Here is an 18,141-nt window from a genome sequence, read left to right as displayed (position 1 = left end):
AACCTTATATAATTAAGTACACAATTTTTTCTGAAATATCATGTAAAAATGTCACAGGAAAAAAAAAATTTATTTTTTAGTTTTAATACTTTCATTTTATATTCTCATTTTCTTCTTTTATTAGCTTTGATGTCTTTTTCTTCCTGTTCTTAATGTCTTTAGTATCAATATATAATTTAATTTAAGAGTAAAAATTTATAAGAATAAATTATTAAAAAAAACAAATCAATTTTAGAGACCTTTAAAAAATTTTTTAAGAAGAATTAACTAATTATTATTTAATTTAAATCTAAAATCAAATGCAAGTTACTATATATTAAATATTTTTACCTGCATCTGAATTTGCCTGTTCTACATGAATTAATAATTTAATCTTTTAATTTTCACTACTGTATAATTCTAGAATCACAAATTCTAAAACAATCTATATTATAAATTTCAAGCTTATAAAAGTATTTTAAAAGATTTTTTTTCTATCATTTGACAGCTGTATATTCAATATGATGGTAAAATATAAATTAAATATAATACTTTAACAAATTTAAAAATTAGAAATATATTATAATATTGTTATTTTTGAATCAGAAAGTTATTCCATATCATTTGTTTAATGAAAAACAAAAAATAGAGTCATTAATAAATTAATAATATAATAGTAAATACAGCTGTCCCTTGATAGTCCAACGTTTTTTAATCCGACATGCTCAGTAGTCCGACGCACCTCCCGTCAAGGTACCCGTCCCCGTTACGTGTCTGCTTGCACAGAAGCATGTTGCAACGTGAATCTCCCCACCCAATTCTTACACATTTCGTGTGTTTTCCGTGAGCAGTTCTGTTCAAACAGTTGGTGCAGGGAATATTGTAGATTACCGCTAGCAAAAAAATGCCAAATACGTAATCACTTTCAGTAATCCGGACACTTTTGGTAATCCAACACCCCTTCGGTCCCATATCTGTCAGATTATCAAGGGACAGCTGTATATACATTATCCTTGCTTCATGGTTCTCTTACAGATAATTTAGTTTTAGCTTGAGAACAGTGCCTTATGATTAAATATAGCAGGCTATATTTATAAATATTATAAAAATTTGAAGTAGAAAATGGTACAGTAGAATTTGCATAAGAATTAGTTGCTACAAGGGGTCCACAAGTGTGAATACCCTGGGGCCTCCCACACAAATAAATCTGTCCTGGTGTATATTACAATAGAAACTAAACACTAGTTGTAATTACCTCAATGACACCTTCTAGATTTACTAACACTAACGAATTGCAGGAGAAAATCGAATATGCAGCATTCATCATAATTGATTACCAAATTTTAATTCATATTTTCATTTTTCTTTTTTAATTACCAAATTATTGTAAATGTAAATTTAGCATAATTTAAACTTAAAATAGGAAATATACACTTGAGTAGGATTCATCTAACAAACAGAAAAAAACTACCTAAATTTTAAGAATATATAATACAATTAATAAGTCAAACAATATTCATTATCAACATTTTAAAATATGTCATCATGACAAATAAATCAGATAAATTCATACTATATCATTTTAAATCTATATGTTCATTTTACATTTTCTAGTTATTCTTTAAAAATATATTTTAATTATAATTAATACTTAACAACAACTCTCATATTTAATTTATAATTATCTATAATACCTAATAAGAAACTCATAAAATATTCTTATATATTTTTTAAAAAGGAATTATAATTTTAATAAAAATACTCTACACTGTTCTGGATAAACAATGTAAAGATTTATTAATTAATATAGAAATTTCATATGTAATAACTTTTAAAATGTAATTCATTCAAATATGTTAAATTTTGTTTTCTTGTTTAGCCTATTCTGATAAATCACTTTCGGCAATATCTGACATCAGAATGAATCATGTGTAGCAGACATATCAATTGGGAAATTCCTGATTTCCCAATGGACTAGCTTATAAATGAAGCTTTATATGGTTTTATCAGCTCTTCTACAAACCACTAATGGCCCCCCAGGCATCATGATCAATACATTATGGAATCTCAGTTATTTACAAATCAATACAATTTACCAATTTTGTTTATTTGTGATATTTTAGTTTATGTTCAATAAGCTTATTAAAAAAAGCTATTGTTAATATCCTTTTCTTCTAAATTTAAAAATGTTATCATTTTAAAAGAATTAATTATTAATATAACTAATTAATGTTCATCCAGATATAACAGATAATTACACACAAAATAATTTAAAAAGTTCCCTTGAGTGAAACCATAAACATAATAAAAATATATTGTTTCAAGAATTTTTCAAAGTAATAATACAATAATTTGTAGCTAGAAATAGTTTTTGACTATCATCAATAATCTTTTACTTAGTCTTAAATTATACTTACTCATTAGATTTATAGTTATAAAAATATACTATAATGATAAAAACATTCTTATTAAATGAATTTTACTATATTTTGTGTCTAACTAATGTAAATGCATTAAATGCAAAGAAAACCTTATAAGATCAGTCTACTAAATAACTAAAAATTAAAATATTAATCTTAGTTAAACATTTTAAAAAATTAAAATCTATAAATATCACTAACTGTAAAAAAAATAATTTTTAATAATATAATCTCTAAACAATTCCATTAATAAATCATTTTTATAAATTATTATTTAGAATATTTTATAATAATTAATTTTAAAAAAACAATATATATATATATNTATCATGTAAAAATGTCACAGGAAAAAAAAAATTTATTTTTTAGTTTTAATACTTTCATTTTATATTCTCATTTTCTTCTTTTATTAGCTTTGATGTCTTTTTCTTCCTGTTCTTAATGTCTTTAGTATCAATATATAATTTAATTTAAGAGTAAAAATTTATAAGAATAAATTATTAAAAAAAACAAATCAATTTTAGAGACCTTTAAAAAATTTTTTAAGAAGAATTAACTAATTATTATTTAATTTAAATCTAAAATCAAATGCAAGTTACTATATATTAAATATTTTTACCTGCATCTGAATTTGCCTGTTCTACATGAATTAATAATTTAATCTTTTAATTTTCACTACTGTATAATTCTAGAATCACAAATTCTAAAACAATCTATATTATAAATTTCAAGCTTATAAAAGTATTTTAAAAGATTTTTTTTCTATCATTTGACAGCTGTATATTCAATATGATGGTAAAATATAAATTAAATATAATACTTTAACAAATTTAAAAATTAGAAATATATTATAATATTGTTATTTTTGAATCAGAAAGTTATTCCATATCATTTGTTTAATGAAAAACAAAAAATAGAGTCATTAATAAATTAATAATATAATAGTAAATACAGCTGTCCCTTGATAGTCCAACGTTTTTTAATCCGACATGCTCAGTAGTCCGACGCACCTCCCGTCAAGGTACCCGTCCCCGTTACGTGTCTGCTTGCACAGAAGCATGTTGCAACGTGAATCTCCCCACCCAATTCTTACACATTTCGTGTGTTTTCCGTGAGCAGTTCTGTTCAAACAGTTGGTGCAGGGAATATTGTAGATTACCGCTAGCAAAAAAATGCCAAATACGTAATCACTTTCAGTAATCCGGACACTTTTGGTAATCCAACACCCCTTCGGTCCCATATCTGTCAGATTATCAAGGGACAGCAGTATATACATTATCCTTGCTTCATGGTTCTCTTACAGATAATTTAGTTTTAGCTTGAGAACAGTGCCTTATGATTTAAAAAGCATTTTCATTTTTACATTAGCAGATATTTGCCTGCATTAATAATGATAGCATATATGTTATCATTACTAATATAAGCAAATAGCTGTTAATGTAGTAAACATACATGTTAATATTATCTTATGTTCAATTTTCTGATGATACTAACAGACTTCTTGGAAATACTGCAGAAGCCAGTTTGCAATTAATTGCAAGAAAAGAATAATTACTACTAAGTGAGGCAATTTCCCAAGAATCCATTCAATAATGAATATAACAGAATTGTATCCATTTGAAAATTATTATATTCAAATGAATATAATATACTTTATAACTTCTATATTTACTTTACTTTTTTGTCATCATTTTTAAATTCATAGCTCTCAAAAGACATTGTTTTAAAGTTTTGTAAGACTGAACTTACAAAAAAAAAAAAAAAAAAAAAAATGCATTATTAAATTATCTTGCTATTAATTAAATTATTAAATTTAAAAATACTTTATTAAATTATCTTGTATGTAATAGTATACGAATATAAATGGGCAAATGACAAAGATGATTAAGGTATCAGCCTACCACTCAGGAAACTTAGGATCAACTCTGAGTGAGCAAATCCAGGAATTTTTCATGGGCAGTCTATCCCAGGTATGTCAAGCTCCATCTTTCACTACTCAGTTGTGCCCATTGTGGATTTGGCCAAGCCCATGATGGGTATGGAATAAAAAGATCCTCTTGGTTTTTTGTTTCCATCTTTAAACTTTTTCATATGTTACATTTATATCTATTAAAACTATTTTAATGCAGGAAGTCAAAATTAGCTAAAGTTGTTCATATTAATAAATCCTCAAAATATCATTCACTCTTCCATTTAATAATTGATATGCTAGAGCAGGGATGGGCAACCTGCAACCCTCAGACTGCATGTGGCCTGTGTAAAATATTAATAAATATATCAATTTCCCAGCTTAAAAAAGTATGCAATAAAAATTCAAATGTTATTTTCTACAACTTATATATGTGAATAGATTTTCCACAATGAATTTAGTAAAAATTAAAACAAAAACCGACTAACAGACACATCGAAACTAATTTAAAACTAGCAGTGACTAATATTTAACCAAATAATTCCAACATATTACATTTACATCAGTTCCAGAAGCTAAATTAAGTATACCTATGCTAATTTATAATTACATATGAATAAATAATTGTGATTTACCGACTTTTTTTTCCTCTTTTCTTTTGTATGTGGCCCACGTCAGTTCAAAGTTTAGAAATGCGGCCCTTACATAGAAAAAGGTTGCCCATCCCTTTGCTAGAGGGAACAAAATGTAAATGCCAAAATGGAAACTTTTAAGAAGTAAGGAAAATAAAATTGCATGCTATTTAAAAAAATTAATCAGATTTATATACATTTTGTATTCCATATGTTCAAGCATTATTCTAGAAACATATTAACATAATTAAAGAAAGAATCAAAGATAATGTTTTTATTATACATTCAAAACACTAATATGTACTCTTGACATACCATTTGTTTCACTGAGCAGCATAATTATAAAGAAGCTTATAATCTTTGTTTTTTTATTGTAATTTAATGAAAAATGAAAAAATCTAGTAAAATCATTTTTTTTAATTTTATTAAACACACTATTTGTCAAAATTTGTGTTTATACTAGAATTCTATAAAAATATTTTTAAAATAAAGTAGAATAAATATTAAGAAACATAATATAACAACTTTAATTAAGATTCATTATTCATCCAGGATAATATATTGTCAATAAACTCATAAGTGCAGAAAAACAAAGTTTATTTTTCAATATTCAAAGCCAATATTGAAGATTGTCTTGAAATGGACATACTATGTACAATAAATAAGACTTGTTAAAGAATTGTGTTTATTTAGCTACTGTGTACCTAGAACAATTAAATTTCTAAAAATGTTTATGTAAAACAAATTATGCATTCATCAATATTATGAATGTGCACGTATTTCACATCCACATACAAAGATATACTTTTATTAGGTGTATTTATGACATTAGTGTTTTTACTATACTTGTCCTATGATTAAAAAAAAAAAAATGTACTTTGTTTCCAAATTCAGATATCATACAAAAATCATTTACTTTTTATAATTTTTAAAAGAAAATTATGTTAAAGAAATTATGTCACATGGATTTGAAATCAATAAAACAGATTATGTTCATCAACAAAACAGATTTATCAGATCATTTAAAATTTAAATGACCTAAAAATAATACAATGAATACATTCTTAACAAAAACCTGCAGACTAGCTACATGAAAAGCTATGTTTAAAATATAAAATGCATAATAATGTTAATGTTAAAAACAAATTTAAATTATTACAGAAAAATATATTTAATATAAGTTTTAACTAAATTTAATTATTGAAAAAAGTCAAAAATAACTGATTCTTCATACTTAATTTGGTGACTTTACCTATAAAGCAACTATATGACAAAATGCATATAAAATTATAAAAACTTTTATGACTATATTATTTACTTGTAAATTTAAAATGCATTAAATAAAATTTAATTATGAATATATTATTATATAGAAAAAATAATTTTTTTTTGTATCTTTAATCTCAAAACAAATTAATAGCTATTTATAAAGAAAAGGAAATGCAATATGTACCAGTACCTTGTATGCAATACTGATTTAACAGAAAATATATAAATATACATATGAATGAAAATACTGAAAATAATAAATTTCCTTATTTTTAATTAAATAACTATCCATATAAAAATTTTAATATTTTCATACACTTAATTACTAATTAAGAAGTATAAGAAAAACCTATTTTATAAATAAAACTTCTAAATATATTTGGGCCTGTAGATATGTCTCTCTTATTAATTTCATTTAATAACTTATATAAATTAAAATGGTATATGAAAGATTTTTTAATATGTTTTCTTAAACATTATATATTATAAACTAAGTTATAGAATTATTAATGATTTTTAGTTTAAAAAAATAGAGAAGTTATGCATAATTTAAAATTATTTCAAAGATTTCAAATCTGATTAAAACTAGAATAATTTAAATATAAATTTTTCAATGATTTGTTTCCTATTTAAATTATTACTACAGATCATGTAATAATACATAATTGATATGAAATCCTTACATACGCAAGCATTATTTTATTATGACATATAGAATGAATAAATTATAATAAATGGGTAAAGATCTAATTTTGAAATATTTCCAGTTTACTAGGATAGAAAAGGTTTCAATCAATGGCACTAGAACAGAGATCAGTAACCTAAATAATAAGAATTATATTTAAAATGTGGCCTATAATATATTTTAAGAGCCACAATACATATATATTCTTTAAGTAATAGAATAATAGGACAAATATATTTGATTTCAGTAATAAATTATTAGAAATTTTTATGATTTTTAAGCTATTTTAATTATTTAATTTGCTTAACAATGTCATTACAATTACAATTTGCATCTTAAAACTGTAATCATACTTTCAGTTTACATTTTAAATAATTTTAAACATCTAAATTTATATAAACAGTTTAATAATAAATATCTATTGTTAAAGAAAAAAATAATAATAATTATTGAATTTTTTAATAGGTTTTAATTAACTGAATTAAATAATTTCATGTAATCAAACCATAAATATAGTTATGAACAACTGAATAATACACCTGAAACTATTAACTTATTAAAATATTACAGTTAGCTATATTTAGCAACCCTCCATTAGTCATACAACAGAATTTAATAAAATTATAATCTAGTATTTATCAATTCCATAAAATATTAAAACTGTTTCATATTTAAAAACATATCTTAATATCAGATCCTATAATGTACTTTTCAGATAGTGTGAACATAAATTTAGTAAAACTCAAATATGACACAGCTTAGAAGACATTAACAATCTTATATTCAAATTGAAAAAAAAATCAATAAAAATTAATGCTAATCAAAACAATTTTGCAATTGAACCGTAATGAAGGGTATTTAAACTAGATCAATTATTTATATCTTATGCCTCATGTTTTGTCTTTTAACTTAATTTACATTTATGTTATATTCAACCTCCAATATTTTTTTTTAAAGAAAACTACTCNTTTTCAACATATTACACAATACCCATTTGAAAATTGGGCATGGATGGTCGCACAATTAAGTACAAAAATGTCACCAAAGAAGCCATTACATTGTACTGTACCTCCACTTATGCAAGCCATGTCAGACCAAATTGTCAAATCCCAAAAGAGTTCTAATTTCTAAAACTTTGATGTTTAAAGAATTTAATTCAAGATGCCAGGTAGATCTTACAGACATGCAAAGTAACCATGACGACAAGTACTAGTTTATACTCAATTATCAGGATCATTTAACCAAGTTTATATTATTGCAACCTCTGAAAAGCAAAAGAACAGAAGTTGCTTACCAGCTACTTGATATCTTCACACTATAGGTGCTCCAAGTGGGCTTAAATCAAATAATGGGAGAAAATTTGCAAATCAGGTTATAAATGAACTAAAGAACATATGGCCTGAACTGAAACTAGTACATGGAAAACCGAGGCATAACCAAAGCAAAGATTCTGTTGAACGTGCCAACCAGGATGTTCAGAATATGATGACGACATGGATGCAAGTAAATAAATCAACACATTGGGCTAAGGGGCTCTGATTTATTTAATTCATGAAGAACTGTTCTTTTTACCAAAGCGTTTAGCAGTTGCCTTATGAGGCCATGTTTGGCTGCAAAGCAAAAGTGGGGCTTAGAATCTCAAATCTGATCAGAAAGGTTGTAGATAATTTACTTATAAACAACCACGACTTTTTTCTTCAGACTTTGGCCATTCGCCCCATGCCATTTCGCAAACTGGTCAGCCAAATCTCAAAATCAAGAAATGATCGGACATTGGCCATTTTCCAATTTGGCCAGACATTTCCCACTTTTGCCGTAACATATATATATATTTAACACAAATAAAATAGAAATTATCTGTAAATATATATATTTTTAGTTACTAGAAGTTTTATGAAGGCTTTTTTACTATTTGTGCACATAAATGTATTATTTTTATTTTACTGCACTCTTAGAACCTATAACCGGTGTGTGATATTTAAAAAAAAAAAAAAAAAAAGGACTTGCTTCATGCTGATTACTTCAAATAATTATTAGATTTTAGTTATTTGAATTAAAATGTAAAAGGTAAACTTTTAAATTTAAAATGCAAATCACATTCCAAGCTTACAAATGAATGAATATCATTAATAATTAATTAAATTTTTAAAATATTGATGAAGGAAAATAACTTTGTTATAAGACATATTTAAAATTTTTATATTTTATTATATCTACCTATTCAAGTAGTTTTGATAAAAGCAATTAAGAGTTAAAAGATTTTTAAATTATTTTTACTGCTTACTTTGATTGATCCCAAATCCACATTTTCGTAATGAAAGTGAGCACATTCATCTAGTTTTGGAAACCTAGTTGTTCCCTCTGTTTGACCTCTATAAAAAAAAAAATAATAACCTAATTTAAAATGGAAAATTAAAATACAGCCTTCAGAATTATAATTTTCTGTTAATATTATAATGTAATATTAATTAAGTTATAAGTAATTTAAAAATTTAATTTAAAACTATGAATATTTATAATTATTAAAACAATCAATCTATATAATTAAAATGTTTTATTCAATATAATAATAAATTAGGTTCGTTTATGTATTTTCACAAATTTAAATATTAAATAATATTAAATTTGAATTATTTTATTGGAATAAACATATCTGAGAAAAGTTTTATTATTTTTAATTATACAAAATTAAATATATAAATGTATATAAATTACATCGTACATAATTTTGCTGTTGGTATTAGAGATTTTTAGTAATAGAAACTTAATGAAAAATACAACATATTGAAATCGTAATATAAAACAAATTAATATGATTTATAAAATACATTAAATTTCTTTTTTAACTCTTTTTGCCCTGTAGGCTTTTGTAGCAAGCCCATTACAGGTTCAGCTAGGCCCACAAACAGGCAGTCAGGTAGTGAGGGATGAGCCTGACTTATGTGGACAGATCATACCAAAAAATTCCCAAGGTTTTCAACTCATCCACATTAAATCTCAGGTCCCCGGAGTGGTAGTTTACCACCTTTTAACAATTCAGCCATTCAGCCATCAATTCATTAAATTAAAATTATATTTAAATATTGATTAATTTATAAACATCATAATAATTTTAAAATCTTTTGAACTCACCTTGTAAAATGTTTAATTCTGGAACTAGGATATGATAGAGGGCTTTCACATTTCCCCTTCAAACTCTCCATTGTGTCAGAAGCTGAACACATTCCACCCTACAAATTAATATAAAAACATTACTAATGCTTTGAAAAAATTCTTTAAAATTCATACTAAAAAAAAATTATAGGTTGCAATTATGTATCAGAACTATAAAATCATTCATTAAAGTAAATTAGACGACAAGGAAAAAAAAAAAACTATTTTCCATATCTGAAATGGAATATAAAAAATAAATTTAATCAATAATTTTTTTTATATTAACAGTCAATTAATGTTCAATTTGATAAAGTTGACTCAACTTTGAAAAATCAATATTTCATTTCAGATTATAAAAATTCATTCATTCTATAGTTTAGATTTTTTAAAACATTCAAAATAAACAAGAAAAAAAAAAATTAAAATAAAGTTTCTGTATTATTAACTATTTTTTTAAGAACAAACATAGTTTTAATAGCAAACATAGTTTTAATAGCATCATTATTAAACTTAAAAATTTAATTAAAGTATATAAAACTATAAAAAATTAAAAAATGTAACTTAAATCTAATTGAAAACAAATTTAGACACTAAAATAGAGTGGCATAACATAAAAAAAAAAAAAAGAAAGATATTTATCATCATTATTGTCAATCAAAAATTGTTTAAGAATTTGAATATACTGTACACCAATTTTCTATTCGTAATTTAGAACAATTACATTGTTTTGAACTTCTCAACTTTTACATTCAAAGTCTGAAACATCATAATGCTATTAAACATAAGTACTATAATTTTTTTTTTCTTTTTCTCATTTTTATGCCATTTTGGGCACTATGGTCAAGCTAAAAATAAGAGCGATCGGTTGATGGCGATGGAGTCTGACATATCTGGGTTAGACCACACCCAGATAACCCAGATAACCCAGAAATGACGTCAGAATCATAGGCTCACACAACTTCTGAATCGAACTAATGACCATGATCATTCGTGCTTTATAACGTTTACAGTAAAAATAGCTGTTGCCTCTTCTCAGTAGCTGAAAGCCAAGGCTTTGGGAGTCCATTTCAATATGAGTATTACGTGCTAACCTATTGATTGATAGATTTAAAGTGGGGATCAGTTTATTCCTAAATGAATTGGAGAATTAATAAACGGATTACTTCTATTGTGCTTATGTTTACAGTACCTTATTGATTACGGTAACGCGACACATGGGCGATCTGCCAAAGGCGAAGGGGAAGTACCTTCCGGGAGATCATTTAAGGGAAACAAGCCCCTATTTAAGTGTTATCCCGTCGGCACGCGCGTGCTCCGTCAAATAGANAAAATCATTAAAAATATTTTTTAAAAATATAGATAAGATAGTTTTATTACTAATTTAAAATTAAATTATTAATCATACATATACTTCAAATACAATTTTAGAAATGCTCCTTATAACCATATGAAAAGTTATAAATAAATAAAATAAATTATAATAAATTTGATTAAAATTTTAATATATTTTATTTATGAATATTGCGCCATTAACATATAAATATTCAAGTAAAATTAATAGCATTACAGAAAACAACCTGCCATATATATATATAAGATTAAAAAAAAGATTAAAAAGTGTAGGAGATAAGCCGGATGTTCGCCTACATAAATCTGAAACTTAATAATATCTAGATTATTTTTAGATTATTTTAATCAAATTAAAAATCTCAAGTACTTTTAAGAAGAGAAAAATAAAACTGGAGTAGAGCGTGTGCGAGAAGTGCGCGGTATACGCGTGTAAAATAATCTATACAGTGGCAATGTTTATTGAAAAATTTTATCGCTGTTTAATATTTACCACATCAGTAAGCATTTACGAAAAAAACAGTTATAAAAATCATGCCAACGAAGACGTATAGCATAGAAGTTTTATGAGCAATACACGGCGAGAGATCAATAATTACCCACCAAAAAAAAAAAAAACTTTGTTTACAACTCTGCAAAACTTCCATTTTTAATCTAATTAGCATTAAAACATATTTAAAACCTTTAAAAATTCACAAACACGTCGAGTAAACATTAAATCGTAGTTGTTTTTAAGGCAGCAGCAGCATGGAAATTTGAAAAACAATAATAAAAATACGTCAGAAAGGAAGCGAGTTAAGTAATTTTTCCAGACCATAACCATTATTTGATGAGGCTATTTACTGGAAGAAGCTAACCTAAAGGGTCGTTCCGGATCCCGAACTTTACAGGTAAAGTAACATTGTCCGCTATGTCAGGTCAGTGACAGTGTGGAAGCTCGAAGAAAAACAAAAAAAGGAAAAAAAAAAAAATTCGAATACAAAAAGCCAAGAAGACAAAGATGCCGAAGAGAAAAATAGAACAATAACCTTACCACAATACTCTTTAATATTCTGTGTTTAATTAAATTATACGTATTTAAGCGCGCTTAAAAACTAGATGAACTTACACATTGCAAAGCCAGTTCGCTCCACCCAGATGGCATCGCTGTGTTTCCACCATAACAGCTAGCCAGGGGCAATGTCACCGACCGAAGATTTATTCATGATTGGAAGTAAACGAGACTCGAATTGATACACAATAAAACATCGTACCAAAGACTACGATAGCATTGCACGCGCTTTTTGCCGCGCGGTCAACAGTTGTCCAGGTGTTTTAGATAATACGGCCACACCCTGCAGCAACCCACGTTGATATTTCGATCTGCCTACACGTCCATTAGAAAACACACCCCGTCCTATAGGTATTGTGCGAACAGGTAGCACGATACAAGCGTCAATAACGCAAATATACGATGACCCAATAACCGCTGCCGTAGATGCACGACTACACCAACGTGATCTAGGTTGGTACCGCGCTTTCTACCTAGAAGTGTTATGATTGGTTAAAAAAATAATTTCGAATTTTTTGATACCGCTCGTAAAAATTTTCTACTCTTAATAATTCTCGTGAGATTTGTATTATTTTTATTTAGAATATGTACGATTTTAATTGAGATATTTTAAAATGTAAATAAATATATATTAACAGGTAAGTAAGGTCAATGACATCTTTTGTAATTGTCTAAATAAACCTTTATATTTTCTCAAGCGAAAAAATGTATTTAAAATTTTTATTTTTATTTCTAGAATACGCTTTATGTTTATAAATAAAATCAATTATTTTTTTTTCTATACGGTGCCATAAACAATTTAGTAGAGAAAAAAAATCAAAATGGCAGTTTTTTTTATAATCTTTAATGTAAGTTTTGAATAGAGAAATTAAAGATTAAACTTAAATCGATTTTGATTTATTTTATGACGTGATTAAATAGAAAATAATTTAATTTATGATAAATTTATACGGCAGATGGCGCAGAAAGCAAAATAATGTATTTTTTTTTAATTTGTAATTTATTATTTTAATTTGTTAATTTAATAGATTATGCACAACCGACTGATTTAAAATGAAAAAATATATATATATATATTTTTTTAAAAAAATAAATACATTGCACTTTTTCCAATTTATATTAATGGTTTATAAAATTGGCATATGACTTGTACTCACCTATCTGTAGTTAGATAAACACATACACAATACATATTACACAATATTTAATTCGGCTTTCGTAATTAATCGATTAAAAACTCATCCGAAAAGAATTCTGGAGAATATCTTCATCTGTAAAAATGTCAGCATAGCCGAGTATCACTTCACAGCTGTTATAAGTTGTATTAAAAGTATTAAATGGCATTCCACCAGTCAAACATTCGCCCATTAGAATAATTTATTTGATGATGTCTAGCGCTTTCCTATGTAATTCGTACCCTGCAGGATACATTCCACCCACACCTTAAGGTAAAAGTTAGTATTATATCTGTGGTCAACAGTAAACTCGATGAGTTTTATCTCTGTTATAGAAGTTGTAGAGCCGAAAGCGTTATCTCTTGCTTGCCAAACATTTCTTTTTGTAAACAATTTTTTGTATGGAAGTAAACAGCAGTTGAAGACTAAATAATTAATAACGCCAGCGTAATAAATTAATCATTTTTTAAGGATAAATATAGAATTAAATGCGTATAGAAGTATATTGTAAAGCATATTAAATAGAATTTTAAATCCTGTCCGTATAAAAAGTGGAATTCAAATCCCTATAGGAACCTCTCTTTGTACTCACTTTGCCTCTATCCACTAGCAATTGTGATGTAAATGGATACGCTCCGTTAGGATAAAGAAAAGTCAGAAAAAAAAAACAAACTTGGGTGATTTGCAATCAATCTGTAGAGAAAATTGTGAATTTATAACAAAATCAGTTAGACGTGAACACCATTCTTTACGCATATTCAATAGATAGAAGACCACAGATTGATTTGGAATAATGTTTAAAAATCGATATTTCGAAAGTGAGGATTATTTTATTGTATTATTAAAGTATAAATTAGCATAAAATTTTAGTCTATTATTTACATATTTTTTTTTTTCTTATCGAATTACACTTGTTGTTTAGTATTACATCGCTACACTACACCGTATTAAATTATAATAGGCCATATCACGGAATCGTGCATTATTGTCTGAAATATCACGCGAGTTACTCGTGTGCACTAGTAGATAAATCTTAATGAACAGTACTCAAAAATGAAGCCCTTCTAAAATAATGAATAAATAATGTAAGATACAAATCTATTATTTATAAACTGAAATTTAAATTATAAAATCAAGTTTACGGTGATAAGAACGTTTACGTGTCTTAGTTTTACCCTTCGGTAAGTTTGGTAAATTTACTTCACTTTCCAACTATCATTTTATCATGGGATGCTGAATGAAAGATACGCTTGACATGGATCTGTAGATTGATGTTCCAATAGGGAAATGAGTGTGATGTAAAGAAAATCACACTACTTCACATTTATTTCCCTATTGTAACATCTACATGTGTATTAATATAACATTTTTATGGTTCAGTAGTATGGATAGCTCTACAGTTATTTAAAAAACTGAATGATATACAAAAAAAAGAAAGAAAAAAGAAATTTTATGGTTGAATATCTCGAGTAAATGCAAAATAATTAGTAATCTTAAACACGTTCGTTCTTTATTCCAACATTAGCAAAGAAAATTTGCCACTTACAGTTAGGTTTCAATAGGTTCATTGATTATCCTTCAAATACGTGTTCGATAACAAACAGAAACTAAGTGAAAAATAATAATAAAAGTTTTTTCGATGAACTTTTCTAATATATCTTAAGCAATAGAAAAAATATCTCACAGAACAAAATAAAAAAAAAAAGTGTCTAAGCAGAAAAATTACTTTTTTTCAAACACATTAATTACCACAATACTCTTTAATATCCTGTGTTTAATTAAATTATACGTATTTAAGCGCGCTTAAAAACTAGATGAACTTACACATTGCAAAGCCAGTTCGCTCCACCCAGATGGCATCGNACTATTAGGTTTCAATAGGTTCATTGATTATCCTTCAAATACGTGTTCGATAACAAACAGAAACTAAGTGAAAAATAATAATAAAAGTTTTTTCGATGAACTTTTCTAATATATCTTAAGCAATAGAAAAAATATCTCACAGAACAAAATAAAAAAAAAAGTGTCTAAGCAGAAAAATTACTTTTTTTCAAACACATTAAAGAGATGACACTTGGCATCTTGTTATTTGTAAGACACTTAAAAATTACACAAATAATACATGATAAATTTTTTTTTATTTTTAATTCTAAAAGATGAAAATCAATATAAGAGAAAATCGGATTTTCGAACTTGTTTTAACTCTTGATAAATGAGTCACCACTCATCTTGTAATTACTTTCTTTTCTGTTTTCTATCGATACTTTTACTAGAAATAGCAGTAATGAAAAAATTTACAAGATTAAGCTCTTAATTTACATCTCATAAAGTCATTTTAAATTATCTTAAAACGCATCTTTTATTTTTCCTTTATAACGGTAAATACTGAGATTAATTATAGCATTATATAGTATCAATATTTTAATTATGTCACGATATTTTAAGTCGGTTAATTATTCAAAAATTATTCAAAAATTCGAATGAATAATATTCAACAACAACTAAATATTGATTTATTTAATTGCTTATTGTAGCATTCATGCACAATTTTATCATTTTTGGAACAATAAATCTTCGCATTTGAATATTAACTTCAAATTTAAACACTATCAATTATAATTATTACACGAATTCTCGCTACCCAATTAACTAAATATTACAATATTCAAATTTGAATTCAAATAAAACGAAAGTCCGATTTAATTTATTCTTATTGGTTAATATTTTAATTTAATCGCATTTCGATTATTACGCAAATGTGAATGTTTATTGGTTAGAATTTTGTCGTAATCGCTACTACGTAAATTTAGGTAACCAATTAGCATCAATCGATGATATTGAAAATTTTAAACTTATTAAAGGTATTTAATACAGTTTAAAAATTTACAGAATATTACTTTATAATGTTTAATTTTTATATGTATTATTAATTTTAGAATTTATTTAACACTTCAATTTATTTTTTTATTTATTATTATTTTTTTATTGATAGATTTATGTTTATGAAAAATTTTTTAATTTAAAAAAAAAATTATTAAATCGGAGGAAGTTGTTTATATATTACAAGAATTTTTGCAATATATGAAACTTGATACACTTCAACTACTCCATCCAAAATCTCTACAAACGTGATCAATACGAAAAGTATTAAGCAGAGCTTTTCTAAACTTAGCAGTACTTATACATATTTTCAATTAAATTCTTATTTAATAAGCATAATGTATAATAATCAAGCTCATTCTTCATATATTAATCTGTATAAGAGTATGAATAAATGAAATCCTTCTACACGAAAACTCCATTTGCTCTCTCTCCACCCTCTCCTAATCTATTTATCACGTGGTTACTAAATATTCATAAATTATCCGTTTCCTTTGCGTATAATTGAACAGAATTTCTTAAATTTATTCGACATGAAAAATAAAATAAAAGTGAATCAATGAAAGGTCGTGAATGTATACAAGTGCAGGATGACGTTCCTTTAAACTAAACGTCCACTTTAGTCGATAAAAGCGGTAAGAATTAAACAGGAAAAATTCTATATTATCCAATTTAAAAAATAAACACACATATATAATAATTTAGCTTTATTCTTAATTATCAATTTAAAAAAAAATTTAAATGATTATTTTCTTTAATAAACAAAACACTCTTAAAATTATACTACGTCATGCCAGTCACGTGAGTTACAAAATCCAATTATCTTAAACAATCAATTTCAATCTTTTTTTTAAAAGCAATACGGGTAAATTATGACGCACGTTTGTTTTGTCTGTTACGTCAAAGTTAAGTAACCAATCAATGAAAAGTACAGTATTAAAATTTTAAATTTGAATATATAGCGTTTCGCTTTGTGTTTTATAATTATATTTTTTGATTTAATTGGTTAAATAAATTCGAAAAATGCTTATTTCTTTTAATTTTAAAATAAATTTATTTGTATTAATAAATTGAATAGAAGAAGTTTGTGTTTAAATTTAAGAGATGTTCATCTAATTTATATCATAAAAATTAGATATGCTCATTTATAAATATGAAAGGAAGTACAAATCATAATTGATGCACGGGATTACCTTCGTGAAGACAGGATAAAGTAATTTATTCAATATTGAATAACAAAACATGAATTTAACATATCATATAACTAATTTATTAGCAATTATTAGAAGGAACATTTATTCCTGACCCACATTAGAATGGTTTGCGATTAAACTACATAATGTAGAAAAATTTTTTTCTATAATTTTAGGTTACATTACGTTAAATTTTTATATAAAATAATATTTTATTATCTTTAATCGTGATTTATTATCTGTTTTATTACAAAAAACACCTATTTAATTTTCGTAAAATTTGATTTAAAAAAATATTTAATAAAGGGGGAAGTAGAAATTTGATTTTATAATAAAGATATTATCATGCTTTTTCATATTTAAATAAGAAGTTAAATAACTTTTTAAAATATTTTTTTTAGAAAATGCAGCGATAAGAAGCTGGTTTTTTTTTTAATTTAGTAGAAAT

General features: G+C 25.5%; 1 protein-coding gene across 1 annotated transcript in view; it reads right to left on the bottom strand.

Moving 5' to 3' along the window:
- Positions 1–12,915, bottom strand: part of LOC111618925 — an 84,218-nt gene extending 71,303 nt beyond the window's left edge. The window contains exons 1-3 of the mRNA XM_023360556.1: positions 12,503–12,915; positions 10,027–10,124; positions 9,179–9,266 (exon numbers count right to left, since the gene is read on the bottom strand). Coding sequence (XP_023216324.1) covers positions 9,179–9,266; positions 10,027–10,124; positions 12,503–12,538 — 222 coding nt within the window. The 5' untranslated portion in view covers positions 12,539–12,915. The remainder of the gene's footprint in view (positions 1–9,178; positions 9,267–10,026; positions 10,125–12,502) is intronic.
- Positions 12,916–18,141: the final 5,226 nt, after the last annotated feature.

This window comes from Centruroides sculpturatus, unplaced genomic scaffold (genome assembly GCF_000671375.1).
Source record: "Centruroides sculpturatus isolate CEXI.00-Female unplaced genomic scaffold, Cexi_2.0 scaffold58, whole genome shotgun sequence".
NCBI classification, from domain to species: Eukaryota; Metazoa; Arthropoda; class Arachnida; order Scorpiones; family Buthidae; genus Centruroides; species Centruroides sculpturatus.
Note: the sequence above shows the minus strand (reverse complement) of the source record. Positions and strands in the feature narration are given on the sequence as shown.